General features: G+C 35.0%; 2 protein-coding genes and 1 long non-coding RNA gene across 6 annotated transcripts in view; all 3 read left to right on the forward strand.

Moving 5' to 3' along the window:
- Nucleotides 1-23732, forward strand: part of LOC137491011 (NACHT, LRR and PYD domains-containing protein 3-like) — a 171845-nt gene that overhangs the window by 32374 nt on the left and 115739 nt on the right. The window lies entirely within an intron of this gene.
- On the forward strand, nucleotides 45-3904 carry LOC137490973 (uncharacterized). 4 transcript variants are annotated; one of them, XR_015942579.1, is made up of 6 exons: nucleotides 49-1912; nucleotides 1999-2469; nucleotides 2865-3034; nucleotides 3121-3375; nucleotides 3456-3698; nucleotides 3778-3904. XR_015942579.1 is itself a non-coding variant. In XM_088650399.1 (4 exons), the coding sequence occupies exons 1-3, from the start codon at nucleotides 1246-1248 to the stop codon at nucleotides 2984-2986; spliced, it is 1260 nt and encodes a 419-aa protein (XP_088506525.1). In that variant the 5' UTR covers nucleotides 49-1245; the 3' UTR covers nucleotides 2987-3034; nucleotides 3121-3904. The 4 variants fall into 4 exon arrangements, 2 of the variants coding, with proteins under 2 accessions (XP_087106218.1, XP_088506525.1); XR_015942578.1 differs by having other exon boundaries at nucleotides 3456-3904; XM_088650399.1 differs by having other exon boundaries at nucleotides 3121-3904.
- LOC148682348 (uncharacterized) lies at nucleotides 11201-14784 on the forward strand. Its single transcript, XR_015942904.1, has 3 exons — nucleotides 11201-11314; nucleotides 11447-11551; nucleotides 11934-14784. It is a non-coding gene; the product is annotated as an uncharacterized LOC148682348 (long non-coding RNA).

Consider the following 23732-nt stretch of genomic DNA (forward strand, 5'->3'; position numbering starts at 1 on the left):
ATAGTATAAAATAATGTAATATAATATAACATGAAATAATATAATATATTCTAATATAATATAATACAATATAATATAAATTATAAAATAATCTAATATAAAATAATCTAATTTAATATAAAATATTGTAATATAATATAATATAATTTAATATAAAATAATATCATATAAAATAATTTTATATAATATAATATAATATAATATAATATAATATAATATAATATAATATAATATAATACATTTCCCAGTGATGGGTTGCGGCTGGAAGGGCATCCGCGTAAAACATATGCTGGATAGATTGGTGTTGCATACCTGTGGCGACCCCAGATTAATAAAGGGATCAAGCCGAAAAGAAAATGAATGATTGAATGAATGAATGCATGATTGAATAATAAAATTCTACAAATGATTCCTTAGCCGTTGTGTCATTTCATTTTGAGTGAAAAATACTTGAGCTTATCATCTATGTGTAGACGGATGTATAATCAGTGTAACTGCAACTGTTATTTATAGCCGTTTTCATGAGGGGATGTCTAAATAAAAATAATAAAAAAACGACGTCTATGCTACATAAATAAGATGTCTCACAGATATAACATTCTAATAATGAACATCTGCGATGCATCGCATAGACGTTGTTTGAATGTCTGACAAGGACGTCTATACGACGTTTTCCCGATGAGCAAACGACCTAAATAAGACGTCTCCCAGATGAAACCGCGGATGTCCAGCAGACGTCTCTGCGACGCATGTGTGCTATCTGGGAATCAATCCCCTTTTTGGGGTGGAAAAAGTGAACGTGAATGGCTGTGGAAAAGCTCCCGCTGGCCAGAACAGCAAAATGAAGGGGGGATAGGGAGTGAGGTGGGACACCCCTTCCCCAACTCGAGTCGTGACAAGAGAGAGAGGTGTCGAACCGCTGACCGGGGCAACGATGAAGGGGCGGTGGGGTGAATTGTTTAACGGGACACCCCCTCTGGTTCCTTTGAAAAGGGGAGAAGGGAATGAGGTGGACACCCCTCTCCCCCCTACTTGAGAAGTCGTAACAAAAGAAGGCTTGAACCGAATGGATCTCCGTAGGGCATCGGCTTACACCTCCTGGTGCGGGGGGGTGTCCTTCCCCTTTAAGAAATACGGGTCCACCAACGTCATGACGTGGAAGTGGACGCCGCCTCCGGCCGCTTATTAACCGCCGCACGTGGCGTGCGGGCCCCTTTTCCCCTCTGCATTGGGTCTAGCACGGTCATGGCTGAATGTGCCCTATGCTTCAACGTCTACAGCCGGCTTGCGCCTCACCTGACGGCCGTTCACAAGGTGGCCAACTCGGACGAGAAGCGGCTGCTGCTCGCGCTGGCCGCCGGCCGCGTGGACACGCGGAAGACACCGTGCCCGGTCCCGGGCTGTCGCCGGACGCCAGCCCGCCTAGACAGGCACTTGAGGCAGCACGCGGAGCTCTCGACCTCGGGAAGGAAAGAGGCTATGGGGAGGGCGAAACGCCGGAAAGTAGCTCGGGAGTTGCAGTGGCTGCGGTCCACCCAGCCTGCAATCCCCGTCGTGTCCCAGCTAGCATCGTCCTCCGAGGGGGAGCGGGACTCGGAGGACCCAGAGGCCGGCCGCCCGTGCGCCGACCGCGGCTGCAGGCGCGCCACCGAGCGCATACAGGCTCAGCTCACGGACCTGGGGAAACAGGTTACCAAGATGCGGTCCACCCTGCTCCAAATCACACGCCTCTACCGGGAGCTAAGGAAGGGAGAAGGGGGGAGAAGGAGGAGGAAGAGGGCCAGGAGAACCAGGTCGCCTCCTGCACCACCGCCTCCCGGGCGAGGGGCGGCCGGAGGTCTGACGCCCCCCGAGCCTCCGGAGGCTTTGGAACCCACTGCCTACCCGTTCCCGGACCACGTCCCCGCGCTGAGTTGAGTATATTTCAGGCTCGTCACTGTCGCTCTGCTGGGTGTGTGGCTTCGGGGAAGTTGACTCTTGGTTGTGCTCGTTCCACAGACCTTCTCTTGGGGGAGTTCGAAGGGTACCAACTGGGCAGCGAGCCCACCCCCCGCCTGCGGAACAACGTCACTTCGAAGCTGGGGAGAATCAAAGCCTTCCTTGGTTACATGGCCAGGGGCACCGCGGAGCCAGGGGACTTCCTTTTCCTCAACCAACCAGCCCGAATCCGAGCGTGGGCCGCCCGGCTAGGTCAGACGCGCATGGCCGAGCCCACCAGGCAGCACTACCTGAAGAACGTGGCTCAGTTCCTGGACTACCTCTCGGAGACGCCGCCGGCCGCCTGTCAGCTCTCCAGCACGGCTCTGGTTCTGATTCGAAGGGAGGTCAGAGCCCTCATCCGCGGCATACGCCGGCGTGTCGTCGTGCACGAGGTAAGGACCAAGCAGGCGAAGGAAAGCCGACTGATCCCCAAGGCCAGCCTGGTGCGCTGTCACCGGACCGCTGAGAGGAAAATTCCCGCCCTGCTAGGTAAGCAAGCCCTTCCGCCGTTCCAGCGATTCCCCCTGTTCGTTCTTCCGGGGCACCAACAGCCCTTGGTTCATCCAGCCACGTCTGTCTGCCCCTCTCCCCCGCGAATGGGACTCATTCGGGGGGGAAGGGGGGCAGACCGACGTGGCTGGATGAACCAACGGCTGCTGGTGGCCCGGAGAGGAATTGTGCGTTTCTTCTTCAGGGGCACCAGCAGTCCATGAACTGCTGGTGCCCCTGAAGAAGAAACGCACAATTCCTCTCCGGGCCACCAACAGCTGTTGTTTGAGCTGCTGGCGCCCCGGAGAACAAGTCACCAGCAGCCAAGAGCTGTTGGTGACCCAGAAAGGAAATAGAACCGTCGGTGGTCTAATCTGTCTAATGTCCTTCACCAGATAGCCTCGAATCCAACCCAAGCACTAGGCAACAGTGGCGCTTCTATGGCTTTCTGACTGGCTACCTAACCTCCATCTCTGGGCACCGCTGTGGAGTCTTCCAGAATCTCACAATCCAATAGGTTGAAGAGGCCTCCAGAAGCCCCGACGAGTCTGCTTATGTCATTAACGTGAGTATGGCGCAAGTAAGGTGGGGGTCACCAGTAGCATGCTCTCTCACTCACTCACTCACTCACTGCTTGTTCTCTGATGGCAGATTACCACTCACAAAACAAACAGAGCCTTTGGGGCGGCTCAGCTGTCCCTAAACAGGGAGGAATACAGCTGGTTCCGCAGGTTTTTGGCGCTGCGGGCTGGTCTCCCCGGAGGGAGCCAGGCTACCTATTTCTTTTTCACTTCCAGAGCCAGTCCTTGTCGGACCCTGAACAAGTACTTTCAGTCTGCTTGGCTCAGTATGGGCCTTCCAGGCAAACCCACCTTTACTGACGTACGCACTGCGATCGCGACTCATGTGAGTAGGCATTGTGACGCCCCTGTAACTACCAGCGGCGGCTTCTATCCTAATCAAGCTTCTGTCTCTCTCCGACGCAGGCAAAGAATGCACACTCTTCAGAGGATCGCCGCAAGGTGGCGCAATTCATGTGCCATGACACTTCAACCTCAGATAAGTTCTACGCACTTCACCTCGGACCTCTCCAAGCACGCGAGCGCCGCAGACTCTTTGAAAGGGCCCTGGTGGAGGAGGAGGAGGAGGAGGAGGATGGGGAGGCAGCGGGCACTGAAAGCCCCCCGCGGAAAGGGCGCAAGAGGACAGAGACTTCCGTCTCTCCCCTGGTAAAAATCACATTCTCTTTGGCGTGGACAGCAGAACGTGTGGCATTGGCTAACTGCCCTTTATGTGTCTCTTTTCCAGGAGGGAACCAGCAGGAGGACGCTGCCATGGCGCCCTGCCAGGGGGAAAAGCCAGGGCGCTCGCCCGCTCGAACAAACAGAAGACTCTGAATCGTCCTGAATAAATATTGTACAACTTAACGGTCAAATGGTGTTCAGTGTCTTCATTATTCCTTTTATTTATTATCTGTGTGGTAAAAGTAAATTCATTGGGGACAAAAATGAGCCCTGTCTTCTTAGTTCAACGCTGTATGCCTGCTGCGTCCAGGTCCTGCCTTGGCTACGTTCCGATTGGGACAGATTAGCCCTAACTTGTGTGTTAAAAGTGTCACGTGGGATGCCCTCGTCCAGGTTCTGCCTTGGCTACGTTCCAATTGGGACAAACTATCCCTGCCTTGTGTGTTAAAAGTGACTCGCGGGACGCCCCCGTCCAGGTTCAGCCTTGGTTGATAGCTCATAGGGAGAATGAATCCCTTTTGCAGCACAAGGGGGTGATGGGCTGGACAAATCTGTCCAGGTCTGCAAATGCTTTGAACGCCCAGAAGGCCTTGAGTCCAATTCTGTATATTAGCAAGCTTCTCCCGGGACAGCTCGGTCCTTAGAGATGCATGAATAGGTCAGGACAGGGCAGCTGTGGAGTGGAGGTTAACTTTATGGAGACAGTACACAGAACTACAGAAGTGCATTGTAAAATTTTTCGAAAATTGTTTTTATACAAAACAAACAAATACCAAATATATTTTACTGTATTTTCCCCACAAAAAAAGTGTACAGTGTTCATCCCAACCAACACAAAGTTGCAGAAAATGTGGTCTACGTATACCATCAACAGAAGTATTTACTAAATACAGTTACAGTAAAAAAAAATAATAATAAAAAAAACAGCTATACTGCATTCTCTTTTCTGTATTGGTGTGGCCAAGCAGTGGGGGAAATGTCACCTTGCATGGCAAATCCAGCCATGAAAAGCATCAACTGCTATAGCTTGGAGAAGGGGTATACATGTGTTTGGATTTCGGTCATACACTTTTCATCTCCAGGCAGGAAAAAGTCCTCAATAGGTTTGAGGAATGGAGAATATGGAGGGGGAGATAAACAACTTAAAAACATGGGTGTGCAGTCAACTAGTTATGAATCAGATGAGCTCTCAAATGTAACTCAATTTGTCGCACTATCCATTATGCCTCAAAGCTATACAGTTTTATAATTAATTTCGTTAATCTCTATAAAAAAAAGCACACGCACCACCTGAACTAAGGCGCTGCTGGGATTTAAGCCCAGGATCTCCTGTTTACAAGACAGGCATTTTGACCAGCTAAGCCACAGCGCCACAAAAATTAATTGTAAGAGACATTTGCCCGATAACAAAAATAGAAGAAGAAAAAAATACACAACAAAAACCAGCATGTCAGGATGCAGAAAATGCTGACAAGACGGACGTGGTCTTTTAGAGTCTGGATGATCATATCTCAAACTTGACCGGTTACCTGGCCTCTGTTCAAGATCAAAGCAAAAAATGCATTATTTTATTTTTATTTAATCTACCCTTAATCATGTGTTAAGTGTTTTTTGGAATATCCAGTTTCATTACATCCAAACCCTCTGTCTGCTCGGAAAATGGAAATCATTTCATCTAAGACAATGGATAGTGCATTGGACTTCTTGGCTGTGAACTGAGCCATTCAAAGGTTGTAGGTTCGAGTCCCACAAGCGTTGCAAGCTTTGCCCTTTTTCTTCAATGACTTAAGGTGTGGTGCGTTTCCAACATTTCATTTCTTTCCATCCCGTTTTGCTTCTTTCTTTCATTGCGCAGTGCAGGCTCAGATACTAGGGGTACTCTACAATGAAGCCGATGACTTAATTGAGCTGTTTTAAATAAGGAAGATTATAAAACGGTGCAAGACCGAGTGGACTTAAGGAATGACTCGAAGGCAACCTGTGGTTTAGGGCAAAAGTGGCTGCCACCTATTGTTAAGATCACACCTTTTGGATTTGTCGTACAAGAGCCTCTTTATGCATGTGCAAAGTAACTGAGTAGAAAGCATAGTAAATTTTGCTTCCCCCCACTGTCTTAGATGAAACTGCGTTTGGAAGTATCGTATCCACAGTTTTTTTCTTTTAGTGTTAAGACTAACGGCTGTTTCACACCGCAAGCGCCAGCAGCGCGTGTTTTTTCGGCGTCCATGTTAACAGATTAGAGCTTTCATATCGCACGCAGCAGCAGCGCGTCAGCGCGAGGCGTGAGCGTCGCTGAAGCAGCAGCGCAGCGATAGTTTTGGCGCCGGGTCTATTTTTTCTATTATGACAGTGCATTGATAATGACCAAAACACAATGAATGACAGTAAAAAGTAGCAATTGTACCCAATAAATGCCTTAATAATGTCAACTGATTTATATATAGTCAATTGTAACCCAGGTTACTAGTGGGTAGTACACAGCAATAGAGCTAATAGAAATACCCTTATAAATATGAAAAAAAAAAAACATTGGCAGAATACTCTGTTACACCTGGCTCAAGGATGTAACATAATAAGGGAGACGACAAGGAGAAGTATGATCAAAAAGAATATTTATTTAACTCAATTTAAATTATATACTCCAAAATATCAGTATCAGTATGTTCAATCAGTGTGAAATGCAAATGAATGGATGCGGTAAATGTTGTCAGTGATAGTGCATGGATGCGAAAGAAAGCATAAAGGCCAAATAGGAGCGCGGCTCTGGCCAACTGCCAAGTGAATGGACAGCGGCCCCGACAAACTCTCTGCCGGGGTTTAAATAAGGGCGCTGACCAGCATCAGGTGCGCTGAAGGCACGCCCCCAATCTGGAATCAAAATCAAACACAAACAAAACAACGCAGTCCTAACACACCCCCCTAAAAAATAATCCCACATCAAATTAAATCAAATAATAACATACATACAGGAGTAGGTCAGTGACATCAGTGGGAGACCAAAAATACCGCCTCATCACTCCACCACAGGGGCCCGTGACAAGGTAACCACGGCGATGCCCAACTCGAACACAACAGTTTTGCAATGTTATTCTTCAGCATGTGCTGAATGTCGGACTCTAACTTAATGCATTTATCAAAAGGGACACGATAAAAACGCTGGCGTTTGCATGAAGCATCACCCACATCAAGCTCTATAAGATGCGTTTGTGATGGAACATCCCCAAATAATGATGGAAACTCTCGGATCAAATGTGACAGCTCCGCTCGCTGCACAACAGTTAGATGAGACAACAAATCCTCCAACTCTTTCAAAGTCTCAGAATTTTTTAATCGAGGTGGCACTACAGCATAATCTAAAAACTTACCCCCCTCCCGGTCTCCTGCGGAGGACTGTCCCAGCGCCTCAATCGCCGGACTGATCACCCCGGAGGATTTGATATCAGCTTGACAATCTCGGGAGAAAAAGGGTTTCAGCAGATTTACATGGCAAATTTGGGTTTTTTTCTTTCTGTCTGGAGTTGCAATTTCATAATTAAGATCAGACAATGCACGCACTACAGTATACGGTCCCACAAAGTTTGCGCAAAACGGAGAGCTCACTAGTGACAGCAACGCCAAAACCTGATCCCCCGGTTTAAATACGCGCTGCTCAGACCGACGATCAAAAAGAGTTTTCATTTTTACCTGTGCCTTCTCCAAATTTTCTTTAGCTGCCTGACCAGCTAAAATCAAGCGCCTTTTAAACCCATTCACATATTCAAGTAAACTTTTTGGTGGCTGTTTGCCTTTTAACTGATCGCCGAGAACAGAAAGTATACCTCGAATTTTGTGGCCGAAGACTAAATCATTTGGGCTAAAGCCCAAACTAGATTGCGTGACCTCCCTTGATGCTAACAAAAGCCACGAAAGCCCTTCTTCCCTGTCGCGATTTAATTCGACACAATACGCCCGCAAAAGACACTTCAGTGTTTGGTGAAATCTCTCCAGCACCCCTTGACTCTGAGGATGCTGCGCACTGGAACAATGATGTTTAACTCCTAATTGCTTTAAAATCTCTGCGAACATTTTTGAAGTAAAGTTCGTTCCTTGGTCACTTTGAATGACTTTTGGGATTCCGAAGATGGAAATAAATTGAGACAGGGCTTTTACTACGGACCGGGTAGTGATATTACGCAACGCGTAAGCCGCTGGATACAGAGTACTTTGACACATTACTGTTAGAAGGAACTTACTTCCCGATTTTGAGGGAGGTAACGGACCAACACAGTCTATTAACAAATATTCAAAGGGCTGCTCTACTGGAGGAATGGGATACAGTGGGGCTGGTTTCAGTGGCTGATTAGGTTTTACGGTCACTTGGCATGTGTGACATGTTCTAATAAACCGCGAGATATCTTTTTTCAACAGCGGCCAATAAAAGTGCTGCAAAACTCTAGAATAAGTCTTTTTTACACCCAAGTGACCAGCTAGATCGCCATGAGACAATTTAAGTACAACATCTCTGAATTTCTCTGGAACAACAACTTGAACCACTGACTCACCACCACCATCCTCGTGTAACGCAAGCCACTTGCGCAGAAGCACCCCATCATTAATATAATATCCAGTCGCGGCACTCTCTACCTCCTCCGGTGGGAGAACAGCAGCAAACATTTTTTCTAATCCAGGATCATCCCTCTGGGCAACAATGAATTCTGCACGAGAAATTTTTGACAAGAGAGATAATCCAGGAGCGACAGACTCAACAGGAACACGGGTATCATTCAGGTTAGACTCATTCAACATTTTAGACTTAGATCGCGTCACTACACATGACACATCTTCGGATAACTCACAACATTCTTGATCAAGAACAGAGGACGTGGTGACAATCGGTGCAGGTGTCATTACAGGCCACACACTCTCCCCAGCCAAATTATTTCCCAAAATAATGTCCACTCCCTCCACCGGCAAAGAAGGGCGCACTCCCATAATAACTTCGCCGTTCACCAGCTGGGACTGTAAACTAAATTTGTGCAAAGGAACAGACAATGTTTGAAGTGCAATTCCTCGAATCAAAACATTCTTACCGACATACGAGCTGGATGAAAATGGAAGTATGGACTCCAAAATAAAGGACTCGGACGATCCCGTATCCCTCAAAACTCTTACAGGTACGCTTTCATGTTCCTCTAAAAGAGAAACACAACCTTGAGAAATAAATGGTGCATACCCAGTGTTAGCTTTAATTTCGGAACAATTTCCTTTTATCACGGAGTCATCCGTACTGCAAACAACTGGAGTCTGCGGAAAACAATTGGTCAAAAGCACAGGTGCAGTATTTTTATTTTTGCCACGTATCTGCTTATTTTTTAGCAAAGGGCACTCGTTTTTCCAGTGCCCGACCTCCAGACAATACCGGCACGTTGAATCAGATATCGCTCTACGAGAATGTAAATATGGATCAATTTGCTGCGACAGTTTAAAGTGAACATTTCCATTTCCCCGATTCCCAGAACTAAATCGGTTTTTATGAGTCAGAACAAAGTCATCTGCTAATGATGCAGCTTCAGCAGCAGTGCGAGGTTTATTCTCATTAATGTAGACAGCAATTTGATCAGGAACGATATTTTTCAGTTGCTCAATAATCATCATTTCACGCAACTCACTAAATGATTTTACATTAGATGTAGAACACCAGCGATCAAAATGATTACATAGCTCTCTAGTTACTTCCACGTGTGTTTGTCTCTCACCTTTTCTCCACGTTCTAAAACTTTGGCGGTATGCCTCTGGAACCAGCTCAAATGCCTTTAATACAGCCGATTTTACACTATCATATTTTTTCCTTTCATCAACAGAAAGAGCAGTATACGCCTCCTGGGCTTTTCCCACTAATACGGACTGAAGCATAACGGTACGGTCAGTCTCAGTCCAATCTCGTTCATCAGCAATACTTTCAAACAACGAAAAAAATACGTCTGGATCTCGCTCATTAAACACCAGCAACAACTTCAAATTATTAATGAGATTGAATGAGCCGTCTGTGCGATGAACAGGTGACCCGCTCGCATTTTGGAGTTTTAAACTCTCAAACTTAAGTTGAAACTCTTGGTTTTGTCGTTCTACAGCTAACTTTTGCTCATGTTTTATTTTCTCGAATTCCATCTCACGCTTTTTCATCAAATCATCCAATCTAAGTTTTTCGATTTCCATTTCACTAACGCGCATCTCTTTTTCGTGCAACTGTTGCATTCTAATCAGCTCTTTTTGCTGCTCAAATGACAAACCAACAAATGACATTTTCTCAGCTGCGGGATTAACCCCAGCTGTTGCTCGTCTCGACGTAACTGGCAAAACCTGAAGTTCACTCAATTTAACTCTAATCATTTCTCTAACCTCATCCTTACGCATTCGCTTATCAACGCCACTCAACTCGTATCGATCTACAATTTCCCAAAGCTGCTTTTTCGAGCACAAATTCAATAGCTCATCCGAAGGAGCACTACAAAATTCTTCCACTGACGTCATTATCAAAATCAACCAACCAAAGTTCTAACAAATACTCAAATAACCTACTCCCAATTACAATTTACGCAGGTAATTCTTACGGTCAAAAACTGTGCACAAATTCATTAATTCCCCACCTAATCCTATCGAAAAAAAACTCTAAATAACTATTCCTAATCTTCATGCGCTAGTCGAGCCCTTTGAAGCACTCAGATACCGCTGGTGTGGAACTGAACAGATAGTTCAGAACTACTCCACGGCAGTGCACTCAACCCAGAAGCCGCACAAAAATAACAAACTAAAATAAAAAAAACCAACGCAATGCGCTGCTACAAGCTAACAGGGGAAATTTACATTAACACAGTTTTAAACCGCAAGAACTTACCTCTTCCTGATCGGACTAGAAACCCAAAGCCGCTCCAACAAACATCTCCGCCTCCTTGTCTCTCCCACCTATTACACAACAAATACCGATTACGAAAGCCAAAGATCAAATCAACTAAATTTAAATTAGACGAGCCCCCATATGTTACACCTGGCTCAAGGATGTAACATAATAAGGGAGACGACAAGGAGAAGTATGATCAAAAAGAATATTTATTTAACTCAATTTAAATTATATACTCCAAAATATCAGTATCAGTATGTTCAATCAGTGTGAAATGCAAATGAATGGATGCGGTAAATGTTGTCAGTGATAGTGCATGGATGCGAAAGAAAGCATAAAGGCCAAATAGGAGCGTGGCTCTGGCCAACTGCCAAGTGAATGGACAGCGGCCCCGACAAACTCTCTGCCGGGGTTTAAATAAGGGCGCTGACCAGCATCAGGTGCGCTGAAGGCACGCCCCCAATCTGGAATCAAAATCAAACACAAACAAAACAACGCAGTCCTAACAACTCGATTAAATAATATATATTAAAATTATTTATTTATATAAATAAATCATAATAGAGTATTAAACAGCATTCAAGGGAATAGTGCTTTAGAATAATATCATCGTGCCTTACACTATAGCAGATCAGATTTACAAACAATAACAAATCTCTCTTGTCTGTTAGCTTGTGTTTACCGTTGCTATGGTGATTCAGTGTTCGCAAGGGAATGCAGAGATGTAAGTTTTTAAATTAATAACAGTAGAAAACTATTAGATATATATCTTTTAATGTTTTAAATGTTTATTAACTGTGAAAACTGACCATTAATAAGATGCTGAAATGATTTCTATCATATATCTTTAATGAAGGATTGAGAGAAAAAAAACAAGATTTGTATCTGTGAGTGAAATCTGCACACGAGTGCCACCTGGAGTTTTCCTGGTTTTTCGCTTTGATTTTGAATGATTTCCTTGGTGAGTTCGTGTTTTTTTTTGTATTGTTTTCATTATAACATGATTTAAACTAGTGTCAAAAATGTGTTTCATTAATTAACCATTTGTTTGGTCTAGTAAAAACACAGTATTATACACAGTATTATACAAGTGATTGTATAAAGTTTAAGTGAGAGAGTTTAAGTAAAATGCTGTCATTTGTAAAAAGAAAATGCCAAATAGAAGAAAGAAATAGGAAAAACACAGAAATTCAGCAGAGAGAAGCATATACATGGTCATTTATTGTTGCTGTTTATTTACAAATGTGTTAAGCTGAGATAATGCATACACTGTAAAATGCTAATGGTTTTTTTCCCCTTTGTTTGTTTGCTTGTGCATCTTCTTCTGGTTTTTCATCGGTGAGATGTTCTATTGAAGTCAGTTGCTGAATGTGATCTGCTCTGCATTCAAATTAATTGAAGTGTGAACTCTTTTCTGGATTTGGATTGTCTCAACTTCCATTGATTTTTCAAAAAATTTTCATTTTTTGCGATTTTTCAAAAATTGTTCATATTTTGCGATTTTTCAAAAAAATTTCATATTGCGATTTTTCAAAAAATTTTCATTTTTTGTGATTTTTGTGATTTTTAAAAAAAAATTTCATGTTTTGCGATTTTTCAAAAAATTTTCATGTTTTGCGATTTTTCAAAAAATTTTCATATTTTGCGATTTTTCAAAAAAATTTCATTTTTTGTGATTTTTTGTGATTTTTCAAAAAATTTGCATGTTTTGCTATTTTTCAAAAAATTTTCATGTTTTGCCATTTTTCAAAAAATTTCCATATTTTGCGATTTTTCAAAAAAATGTCATGTTTTGCCATTTTTCAAAAAATTTTCATTTTTTGCGATTTTTCAAAAATTGTTCATATTTTGCAATTTTTCAAAAAATTTTCATTTTTTGCGATTTTTCAAAAATTGTTCATATTTTGCGATTTTTCAAAAAATGTTCATTTTTTGTGATTTTTTGCAATTTTTCAAAAAATTTTCATGTTTTGCGATTTTTCAAAAAAAATTCATATTTTGCATTTTTCAAAAAAAAAATAAATTTTTTGTGATTTTTTGTGATTTTTCAAAAAATTTTCATGTTTTGCGATTTTTCAAAAAAATTTTCATGTTTTGCGATTTTTCAAAAATTTTTAATTTTTTGCGATTTTTCAAAAAATTTTCATTTTTTGCGATTTTTCAAAAATTGTTTATATTTTGCGATTTTTCAAAAAATGTTCATATTTTGCGATTTTTCAAAAAATTTTCATGTTTTGCGATTTTTCAAAAAATTTTCATTTTTTGCGATTTTTCAAAAATTGTTCATATTTTGCGATTTTTCAAAATATTTTCATATTTTGCGATTTTTCAAAAAATTTCATGTTTTGCGATTTTTCAAAAAATTTTCATGTTTTGCGATCTGTCAAAAAAATTTCCATTTTTTGCGATTTTTAAAAAAATTTTCATGTTTTGCGATTTTTCAAAAAAATTTTCATTTTTTGTGATTTTTCAAAAAAATTTCATATTTTGTGATTTTTCAAAAAATTTCAATTTTTTGTGATTTTTCAAAAAATTTTCATGTTTTGCGATTTTTCAAAAAATTTTCATTTTTGTGATTTTTTAAAAAATTTTCATATTTTGCGATTTTTCAAAAAATTTTCATTTTTTGTAATTTTTTGCGATTTTTCAAAAATTTTCATGTTTTGCGATTTTTCAAAAAAATTTCACATTTTGCGATTTTTCAAAAAAAATTCAATTTTTGTGATTTTTCAAAAAAATTTTATATTTTGCGATTTTTCAAAAAATTTTCATTTTTTGTGATTAGAAATTTTTTTTCATATTTTGCAATTTTTCAAAAATTTTTCATATTTTGCGATTTTTCAAAAAAATTTCCTGTTTTGCAATTTTTCAAAAAATTTTCATTTTTTGCGATTTTTTAAAAATTGTTCATATTTTGCGATTTTTCAAAAAATTTTCATGTTTTGCGATTTTTCAAAAATTTTTCCATATTTTGCGATTTTTCAAAAAATTTTAATTTTTTGCGATTTTTCAAAAAATTTTCTTTTTTTGCGATTTTTCAAAAATTGTTTATATTTTGCGATTTTTCAAAAAATTTTCATATTTTGCGAATTTTCAAAAAATTTTCATGTTTTGCGATTTTTCAAAAAATTTTCATTTTTTGCGATTTTTCAAAAATTGTTCATATTTTGCGATTTTTCAAAATATTTTCATATTTTGCGATTTTTCAAAAAATGTTCATTTTTGTGATTTTTTGCAATTTTTCAAAAAATTTTCATGTTTTGCGATTTTTCAAAAAATTTTCATTTTTGCGATTTTTCAAACAATTTTCATTTTTTGTGATTTTTTGTAATTTTTCAAAAAATTTTCATTTTTTGTGATTTTTCAAAAAATTTTCATTTTTTGCGATTTTTCAAAAATTGTTCATATTTTGCGATTTTTCAAAAAATTTTCATTTTTTGTAATTTTTTGCGATTTTTCAAAAAATTTTCATGTTTTGCGATTTTTCAAAAAATGTTCATTTGTGTGATTTTTCAAAAAATTTTCATATTTTGCGATTTTTCAAAAAATTTTCATTTTTTGTAATTTTTTGCGATTTTTCAAAAAATTTTTGTTTTGCGATTTTTCCAAAAAATTTCATATTGCAATTTTTCAAAAAATTTTCATTTTTTGCGATTTTTCAAAAATTGTTCATATTTTGCGATTTTTCAAAAAATTTTCATTTTTTGTGATTTTTTGCAATTTTTAAAAAAAATTTTCATGTTTTGCGATTTTTCAAAAAAATTTCATATTTTGCATTTTTAAAAAAAAAATTAATTTTTTGTGATTTTTTGTGATTTTTCAAAAAATTTTCATGTTTTGCGATTTTTCAAAAAATTTTCATGTTTTGCGATTTTTCAAAAAAATTTCCATATTTTGCGATTTTTCAAAAATTTTTAATTTTTGCGATTTTTCAAAAAATTTTCATTTTTTTGCGATTTTTCAAAAATTGTTTATATTTTGCGATTTTTCAAAAAATTTTCATATTTTGCGATTTTTCAAAAAATTTTCATGTTTTGCAATTTTTCAAAAAATTTTCATTTTTGTGACTTTTTAAAAAAATTTCATATTTGGCGATTTTTCAAAAAATTTCATGTTTTGCGATTTTTCAAAAAAATTTCATATTTTGCGATTTTTCAAAAAAAATTCAATTTTTGTGATTTTTCAAAAAAATTTTATATTTTGCGATTTTTCAAAAAATTTTCATTTTTTGTGATTAGAAAATTTTTTTCATATTTTGCAATTTTTCAAAAAATTTTCATATTTTGCGATTTTTCAAAAAAATTTCATGTTTTGCGATTTTTCAAAAAAATTTCCATATTTTGCGATTTTTCAAAAAATTTTAATTTTTTGCGATTTTTCAAAAATTTTTTATTTTTTGCGATTTTTCAAAAATTGTTCATATTTTGCGATTTTTAAAAAAAATTTCATATTTTGCGATTTTTCAAAAAATTTTCATATTTTGCGATTTTTCAAAAAATTGTCATGTTTTGCGATTTTTCAAAAAATTTTCATATTTTGTGATTTTTCAAAAAATTTCCATTTTTTGCGATTTTTCAAAAAATTTTATATTTTGCGATTTTTCAAAAAATTTTCATGTTTTGTAATTTTTTGCGATTTTTCAAAAAATTTTTGTTTTGCGATTTTTCCAAAAAATTTCATATTGCAATTTTTCAAAAAATTTTCATTTTTTGCGATTTTTCAAAAATTGTTCATATTTTGCGATTTTTCAAAAAAATTTCATTTTTTGTGATTTTTTGCAATTTTTAAAAAAAATTTTCATGATTTGCGATTTTTCAAAAAAATTTCATATTTTGCATTTTTAAAAAAAAAATTAATTTTTTGTGATTTTTTGTGATTTTTCAAAAAATTTTCATGTTTTGCGATTTTTCAAAAAATTTTCATGTTTTGCGATTTTTCAAAAAAATTTCCATATTTTGCGATTTTTCAAAAATTTTTAATTTTTGCGATTTTTCAAAAAATTTTCATTTTTTTGCGATTTTTCAAAAATTGTTTATATTTTGCGATTTTTCAAAAAATTTTCATATTTTGCGATTTTTCAAAAAATTTTCATGTATTGCGATTTTTCAAAAATTTTTCATTTTTTGCGATTTTTCAAAAATTGTTCATATTTTGCGATTTTTCAAAAAATTTTCATTTTTTGTAATTTTTTGCGATTTTTCAAAAAAATTTCATTTTTTGCGATTTTTCAAAAATTGTTTATATTTTGCGATTTTTCAAAAAAATTTCATATTGCGATTTTTCAAAAAATTTTCATTTTTTGCGATTTTTCAAAAATTGTTCATATTTTGCGATTTTTCAAAAAATTTTCATTTTTTGTAATTTTTTGCGATTTTTCAAAAAATTTTCATTTTTTGCGATTTTTCAAAAATTGTTCATATTTTGCGATTTTTCAAAATATTTTCATATTTTGCGATTTTTCAAAAAATGTTCATTTTTTGTGATTTTTTGCAATTTTTCAAAAAATTTTCATGTTTTGCGATTTTTCAAAAAATTTTCATTTTTGCGATTTTTCAAACAATTTTCATTTTTTGTGATTTTTTGTAATTTTTCAAAAAATTTTCATTTTTTGTGATTTTTCAAAAAATTTTCATTTTTTGTTATTTTTTGCGATTTCTAAAAAAATTTCCATTTTTTGCGATTTTTCAAAAAATTTTCATTTGCGATTTTTCAAAAAATGTTCATTTTTTGTGCTTTTTAAAAAAATTTCATTTTTTGTGATTTTTTGCAATTTTTCAAAAAATTTTAATTTTTGCGATTTTTCAAACAATTTTTATTTTTTGTGATTTTTCAAAAAATTTCCATTTTTTGCGATTTTTCAAGAAATTTTCATTTGCGATTTTTCAAACAATTTTTATTTTTTGTGATTTTTCAAAAAATTTCCATTTTTTGCGATTTTTCAAAAAATTTTCATTTGCGATTTTTCAAAAAATGTTCATTTTTTGTGCTTTTTAAAAAATTTTCATTTTTTGTGATTTTTTGCAATTTTTCAAAAAATTTTAATTTTTGCGATTTTTCAAACAATTTTCATTTTTTGTGATTTTTTGTGATTTTTCAAAAAATGTTCATTTTTTGTGATTTTTCAAAAAATGTTCATTTTTTGTTATTTTTTGCGATTTTTCAAAAAATTTTCGTTTTTTGCGATTTTTCAAAAAATGTTCATTTTTTGTTATTTTTTGCGATTTTTCAAAAAATTTTCGTTTTTTGCGATTTTTCAAAAAATTTTCATTTTTGCGATTTTTCAAACAATTTTCATTTTTTGTGATTTTTTGTGATTTTTCAAAAAATTTTCGTTTTTTGTGATTTTTCAAAAAATGTTCATTTTTTGTTCTTTTTTGCGATTTTTAAAAAAATTTTCGTTTTTTGCGATTTTTCAAAAAATTTTCATTTTTTGCGATTTTTCAAAAAATTTTCATTTTTGCGATTTTTCAAACAATTTTCATTTTTTGTGATTTTTTGTGATTTTTCAAAAAATTTTCGTTTTTTGTGATTTTTCAAAAAATTTTCATTTTTTGTTCTTTTTTGCGATTTTTAAAAAAATTTTAGTTTTTTGCGATTTTTCAAAAAATTTTCATTTTTTGTGATTTTTAAAAAAAATTTCATTTCTTGTGATTTTTGCGATTTTTCAAAAAAATTTCATTTTTTGCGATTTTTCAAAAAATTTTCATTTTTTGTGATTTTTCAAAAAAATTTCATTTTTTGTGATTTTTTGCGATTTTTCTAAAAATTTTCATTTTTTGTGATTTTTCAAAAAATTTTCATTTTTTGCGATTTTTCAAAAAAATTTCATTTTTTGCGATTTTTCAAAAAATTTTCATTTTTGCGATTTTTCAAACTATTTTCATTTTTTGTGATTTTTAAAAAAATTTTCATTTCTTGTGATTTTTTGCGATTTTTTAAAAAATGTTCATATTTTGCGATTTTTCAAAAAAAAAATTCATTTTTGCGATTTTTTAAACTATTTTCATTTTTTGTGATTTTTTGCGATTTTTCAAAAAATTTTCATTTTTTGTGATTTTTCAAAAAATTTTCATTTTTTGTGATTTTTTGCGATTTTTCTAAAAATTTTCATTTTTTGTGATTTTTCAAAAAATTTTCATTTTTTGCGATTTTTTTAAAAAATTTAATTTTTTTGCGATTTTTAAAATTTTTTCATTTTTTGTGATTTTTTGCGATTTTTCAAAAAATGTTCATTTTTTGCGATTTTTCAAAAAAAATTATTTTTTGCGATTTTTCAAAAAATTTTCATTTTTTGTGATTTTTAGCGATTTTTCAAAAAATTTTCATTTTTTGTGATTTTTTAAAAAATATTCATTTTTTGTGATTTTTTGCAATTTTTAAAAAAAATTTCATTTTTTGTGATTTTTCAAAAAAATTTCATTTTTTGTGATTTTTTGCGATTTTTCTAAAAATTTTCATTTTTTGTGATTTTTCAAAAAATTTTCATTTTTTGCGATTTTTTTAAAAAATTTAATTTTTTTGCGATTTTTAAAATTTTTTCATTTTTTGTGATTTTTTGCGATTTTTCAAAAAATGTTCATTTTTTGCGATTTTTCAAAAAAAATTATTTTTTGCGATTTTTCAAAAAATTTTCATTTTTTGTGATTTTTAGCGATTTTTCAAAAAATTTTCATTTTTTGTGATTTTTTAAAAAATATTCATTTTTTGTGATTTTTTGCAATTTTTAAAAAAATTTCATTTTTTGTGATTTTTCAAAAAATTTTCATTTTTTGTGATTTTTTGCGATTTTTCTAAAAATTTTCATTTTTTGTGATTTTTCAAAAAATTTTCATTTTTTGCGATTTTTTTAAAAAATTTAATTTTTTTGCGATTTTTAAAATTTTTTCATTTTTTGTGATTTTTTGCGATTTTTCAAAAAATGTTCATTTTTTGCGATTTTTCAAAAAAAATTATTTTTTGCGATTTTTCAAAAAATTTTCATTTTTTGTGATTTTTAGCGATTTTTCAAAAAATTTTCATTTTTTGTGATTTTTTAAAAAATATTCATTTTTTGTGATTTTTTGCAATTTTTAAAAAAAATTTCATTTTTTGCGATTTTTAAAAAAAAATTTTGTGATTTTTCAAAAAATTCATTTTTTTGTGATTTTTCGAAAAAATTTCATTTTTTGTGATTTTTTGCGATTTTTCAAAAAATTTTCATTTTTTTGCGATTTTTCAAAAAATTTTCATTTTTTGTGATTTTTTAAAAAAATTCAATTTTTTGTGAATTTTCATAAATTTTTAATTTTTTAAAATTTTTAATTATTTTTTATTTTTCGTGATTTTTTAAGATTTTTTGTGCTTTTTCAAGATTTTATCATTTTTCGTGATTTTTCTTGATCTTTCAAGATTTTTCATTTTTCGTTATTTTTCGAGGTTTTTCCATTTCTCGAGATTTTTCGTGACACTGAAGCGGTTCCAGCAGTACATTCTCAGCAAAGAGATAGGCTTTATTTTATTTTTTAAATTACTTTATTAAAAATATATATCATGCTGGCAACATTTCATGCAAACTACAATTTGTAACTCACAGAAACCCCCAAAGGACAGGCCTCTTCCTGCAGTGGCGGCCAGTTCCAGCTCGGGTTCTAGAGGTGATGGTGGATGAGCAGATGATGCGCTACTTGTGAAAAACCCTCAATGCTTTTGAAGCACAAGGTGCACAGCAAAATTATTGGTTTCAATTTTTAAGTGTTGTGGTAATTCAGAGTGAAGTGTTAAAATTCTAGAGTAATATAAAGTGTCATACACTAAAGCTCCAGCAGATCTTTATGACACACAGACATCAAGAATCAGGAAATGAACCTCAACCATGGTTGCTAAAAAGAAAAAAGCTGCATATTTCATGCTGGGTGCCAGCATAGTACAAAGCTCCCAGCATGCATTACATCATAAATAAATTATGCAGCTTTATGTTGTTACAATCTCTTTCTTTTTATTTATTTTGTGTTGTGTTTGGGAGGTAATATTTCAGTAGTTTTTTTAATTGATTTTAATTTTTTTGTTTGTCACCATTATTGAGATCCAAAGACTAATTGTTGATGTCTGTGTGTTTTTAAGTACTGCCATAGATCAAACATTCACATTGTAAATCATGCTTTATTATTATTTTGTTTAAAGTTTTATTCTCAGTTGATTTCATCTTTGGTTTTGGCTACTGCTGCCAGTATTTTGATATACATTTTACATATATTTTACACAATAAGAGTTTGCTAATTAACACTCTCTGAGTGGTTCCCATATAAACACTGAGGGAGTGTTAATTTGAACTCTAAGGTAGTTAAATCTACAATCTAAAATTTGCAGTGTGTATAACCCTTTATTATTGTCTTTAATTGTTTATGTACCATAGCATAATCAATGAAACACAACATCAAAACACTGTGCTGATGAGATTGTCTTCTTGCTGCTTTGACACTGACTTTTGCCTATCTTGTGTTTTTTTTTTTTTTGTCCTTCTTTAGCAGTTGAGGACAAAGGCGGTCTGCTGAAGTAACCACTCAGCTCCTCTGAAAGACAAGGTATATCACATAATAAATGTCACTTATAAACATTTATTCATACTGTTGCAGCATGAACTACAGTTGAGGACGCTCCTGTGAAATATTTATTCAAGGTAATGGAGCAAGGACATTTTCACAGTACTTACGATAGTATATTATCTTCTGAAGAAAGTTTTATTTGTTTTATTATTTATGTTTTTTGTTACGACCCCAGTCACAACATTAAATGAGGGAAAATCACAAATGGATCAGTCTAGGGGTTTTATTAATTAAACAATCAAATATAAATAAAGTGTGGGGAGGAAACACAATAAACACAGGCTGAGAACAAAGGAGCACAACTCCACGTCTGGGGGCTGTTCCAGAAAGCAGGTTATGTGACATACACGGGTAAGTTTGAGAGTAAGTAGGTGGATAACCTCAACTTTGGTTCCAAAATCGGAGGTAACTTCTGGGTATGTTAAGTAGCCATAGCAACTTACTCTCTGAAGATAACCTGCTCCGGAGCAGGTTATGTTCAGAGAGTAAGTTGCTATGTTTCAGAGTTTGTCTGTTTCAGAGAGTTTACTGAGCATTGCGTGCTCTTTTGATGGGAATATTTATGGATGTGGACACACAGATACAAGTTTTTTCGTTGTGAGAGGGTTATAAGTGCATAGTTTTTTTTCATAACCAAATTCATAATGTCAATGTATTTAACAAACCTTTTTGAAATCAAATGTGACAAACCGCGGGTCTGCGCTTACCATAAAAAACATTCAGTGCAGCTCTTTGTATTCGCGTCAGGGCATTTTAGGCAACTGTACAATGTGGCAGTAGGACCACCTGTACAGTATGCCTGGCACTGAACTGTTTTTTACGGTTTCGTACAGTTCCTTGGTCATAAATCACTGCGTATCATTACACAGATTCAGAGCATGGCAATAGCGTAGTGGACAGTGCGTTGATAAAGAACAACGGAGCGCACAACGGAGCGAGTTCGAATCTCACTTACAGATCTTGTGTTTTTTCTCTCCTTCTGCACCCTCACATTTTTCTGTATAATAATATAATATTGGCAGCTTTGTCTTTTGTAGGAAAATATATCTATAATTTAAGATGTAGGACGTCGTTCTTATATATATACATTCATGCACACACACCTACATTTTTAATATAATATTTTTTTCAGGGTTTCTAAATGCTATTGTGTGCATTAATTGCAGCCGATTTTAAAGCTCCATCAGTCACTAAAAGACACTGATAATATAAAATTTGTCCAAAGTATAAGTGTGCAGGTACAACTTAATTTTCTATCCTTAATCTTTTGGTGTTTCAACTATTAAACTCATTACTGCTTCCACTTACCAGCTCATCACACACCCCACCTCATCACTATGTTGAGGCTAAATGGCTGATTTTCAGGAAGTAATGATTCAAGTGTATAATACAAATATAGTAAAAAAAAAAACTATAAAGCAAATGTTGCTTAACACAATGTTTATTTTTATTATATTTGTATTATACAATAGAATCATTACTAGGCACTACATTGTTACTTGCTGGAGGACAAAAGATCCCCTTTTCTGCCTTATACGATGACACGTACCTGCAGCCTGACCCAGAGGAAATCTCAGTGACACAAGCAGACAAAACAGATGGAAGAGTGCTAAAAAAATATAATTAGTAAAAAAACTATGTTTAATCCAATAGTTTGGTCTGTTCATTTCTTCATTTCCTGAAATAAAATGATTTTGTACACTGCTTTATACACGCACCTTTAAACGTGTAACATATTTTTCATATACATTTCTCACCTTAAGTTGATGCTCATGTGACTTTATCTTTGAAGATGGACCTTATACAGCTACTTTAGAATTTAAATATGTAGATAAAAGATTTTGTGATCCAAGAGTAATATTCAAATATGGAAAAGTGCAGAAAATTCTTACACTGCTTGTTAGTTGAGGCAGAAGGAACTTTGTCTGCATTCAAAATAAAAAGAACCTAAAGCTATCTGACAACAATCACTTACAACAGTGACAGTGTGTGGTTTAAGTGAAAAACTCAACCACTGAAAAGCCTTTATTATAGGACACAGCAGTTAGACAGGCCTCTTTCTATTAGCTGCATGTCAGAAAGAATATTCTAGAGTGTTAAATAAAGAGCTCCAGTAATTAAATATTACCTTTTATGATAATGTTTCTGTGTTTAATGACTTTGGACAGAGTTCTAGCTCCAGAAAGATTACAATTTCTATAAGCCTTATTAGTCAATACACATATTGTGGCCTTAAGACATTAATGGAAGGAAAATTAAATGCATGAATGGTTACACAACATACTCAAAAAGGATGTTAAAGAGTAGTTTAATTTATCATTACAATAAAATGGAGAGTGGCGTGTGTAATTTAATGAACTAATAAATTTTCTTATTATTTATTTTCTTATCTATTTCTTATTCTATATTTCTTTCCTTCGTTGAAGCAGATGTGTAATCTCTGTGTTTAAAACCTCCAGCTTCGCCTCTGTAAAGTGCGTTGCCCTTTTTTTCTTACCGTGACTTTCTATGGTGACTCGTGAATTCGGCGATCTACTGAAAATGCCTTCAGGTGTGGGCCGTGCACGCGCATTAACCCGCGGTTATCTTCAGGGGGTTGATTTAACTAACTCTTGTCACCTGTTTTGGAACCAACATACTCGCGGTAAGCAGGTTTTGGGTAAATCAACCGAGAGTTTAGGTTTTAGCAAATGGTAAGTTAACCCAGCTTTCTGGAATACCCCCCAGGTTAAGTTAAAACTCAGAGTGGTTTAACCCTGAAATGAGAGAAACTCTGGGTTTTCGGTTTCAAAATGGCAGGTTTGTTAAACTCGAGAAAGCAGGGTAAGTCAAGCCTGTTTCTGAAAGAGAGTTAACTTTAACTCAGAGTCAGTTACCGTGGTAACTTACTCTGTGAATCTAACCTGCTCCGGAGCAGGTTTTATTCTCTAAACTCTGTGTTTCTGTCGGTCTCCTCCCCTTTTTAAAGATGAAGCATATTTCTCGCATTAGTCTTACATTTCCACACACCTATTTTAGAGCTCATTTTGGAGATGTGCAAAAAAAAGATTGATGGAAACGTCATGATGCACATAACTTTTGAAAATACGCATAATAAAGCATGTGCATAACTGAGTAGGTTAAACTTTTATTTGATAAGATGCACATAAACTACGAAGTGCACTTAACAAATAACAGTATGTACTTTAAAAAAAGGTTTGTTAGAGATGATGATGAAAATGTGTGTGAATGGACAAACCAGCAGACTGAGCACACTGCAAAACATTTTAAATGCTGTTTTAGTCATTCTAAAATGCCTTTACTGTTTCAGTATTATTCTATATTATTAAATACCTCCGAGCGTCTGGAGCGTGTCAAGATCTCCGCGTCTGGCTTCAAACGCCACCACGTGTTCATTGTGTGTCAATTGTCTTCTGAGGCGCAAGTACATTAATTAAATAAAAAATCATTGACGCAGCTTATTCTACCGCAGTAAATTCTGTTTTTACTGTTGATATTTGGCGCAAGTTAATCAGGAAGTAACGATTGTGTTCTCTTCGACTCTTTGGATAAAAACGCTGC

The sequence above is a fragment of the Danio rerio genome, chromosome 4, assembly GCF_052040795.2.
Source record: "Danio rerio strain M-AB ecotype USA chromosome 4, GRCz13ab, whole genome shotgun sequence".
In the NCBI taxonomy this organism is placed as follows: domain Eukaryota; kingdom Metazoa; phylum Chordata; class Actinopteri; order Cypriniformes; family Danionidae; genus Danio; species Danio rerio.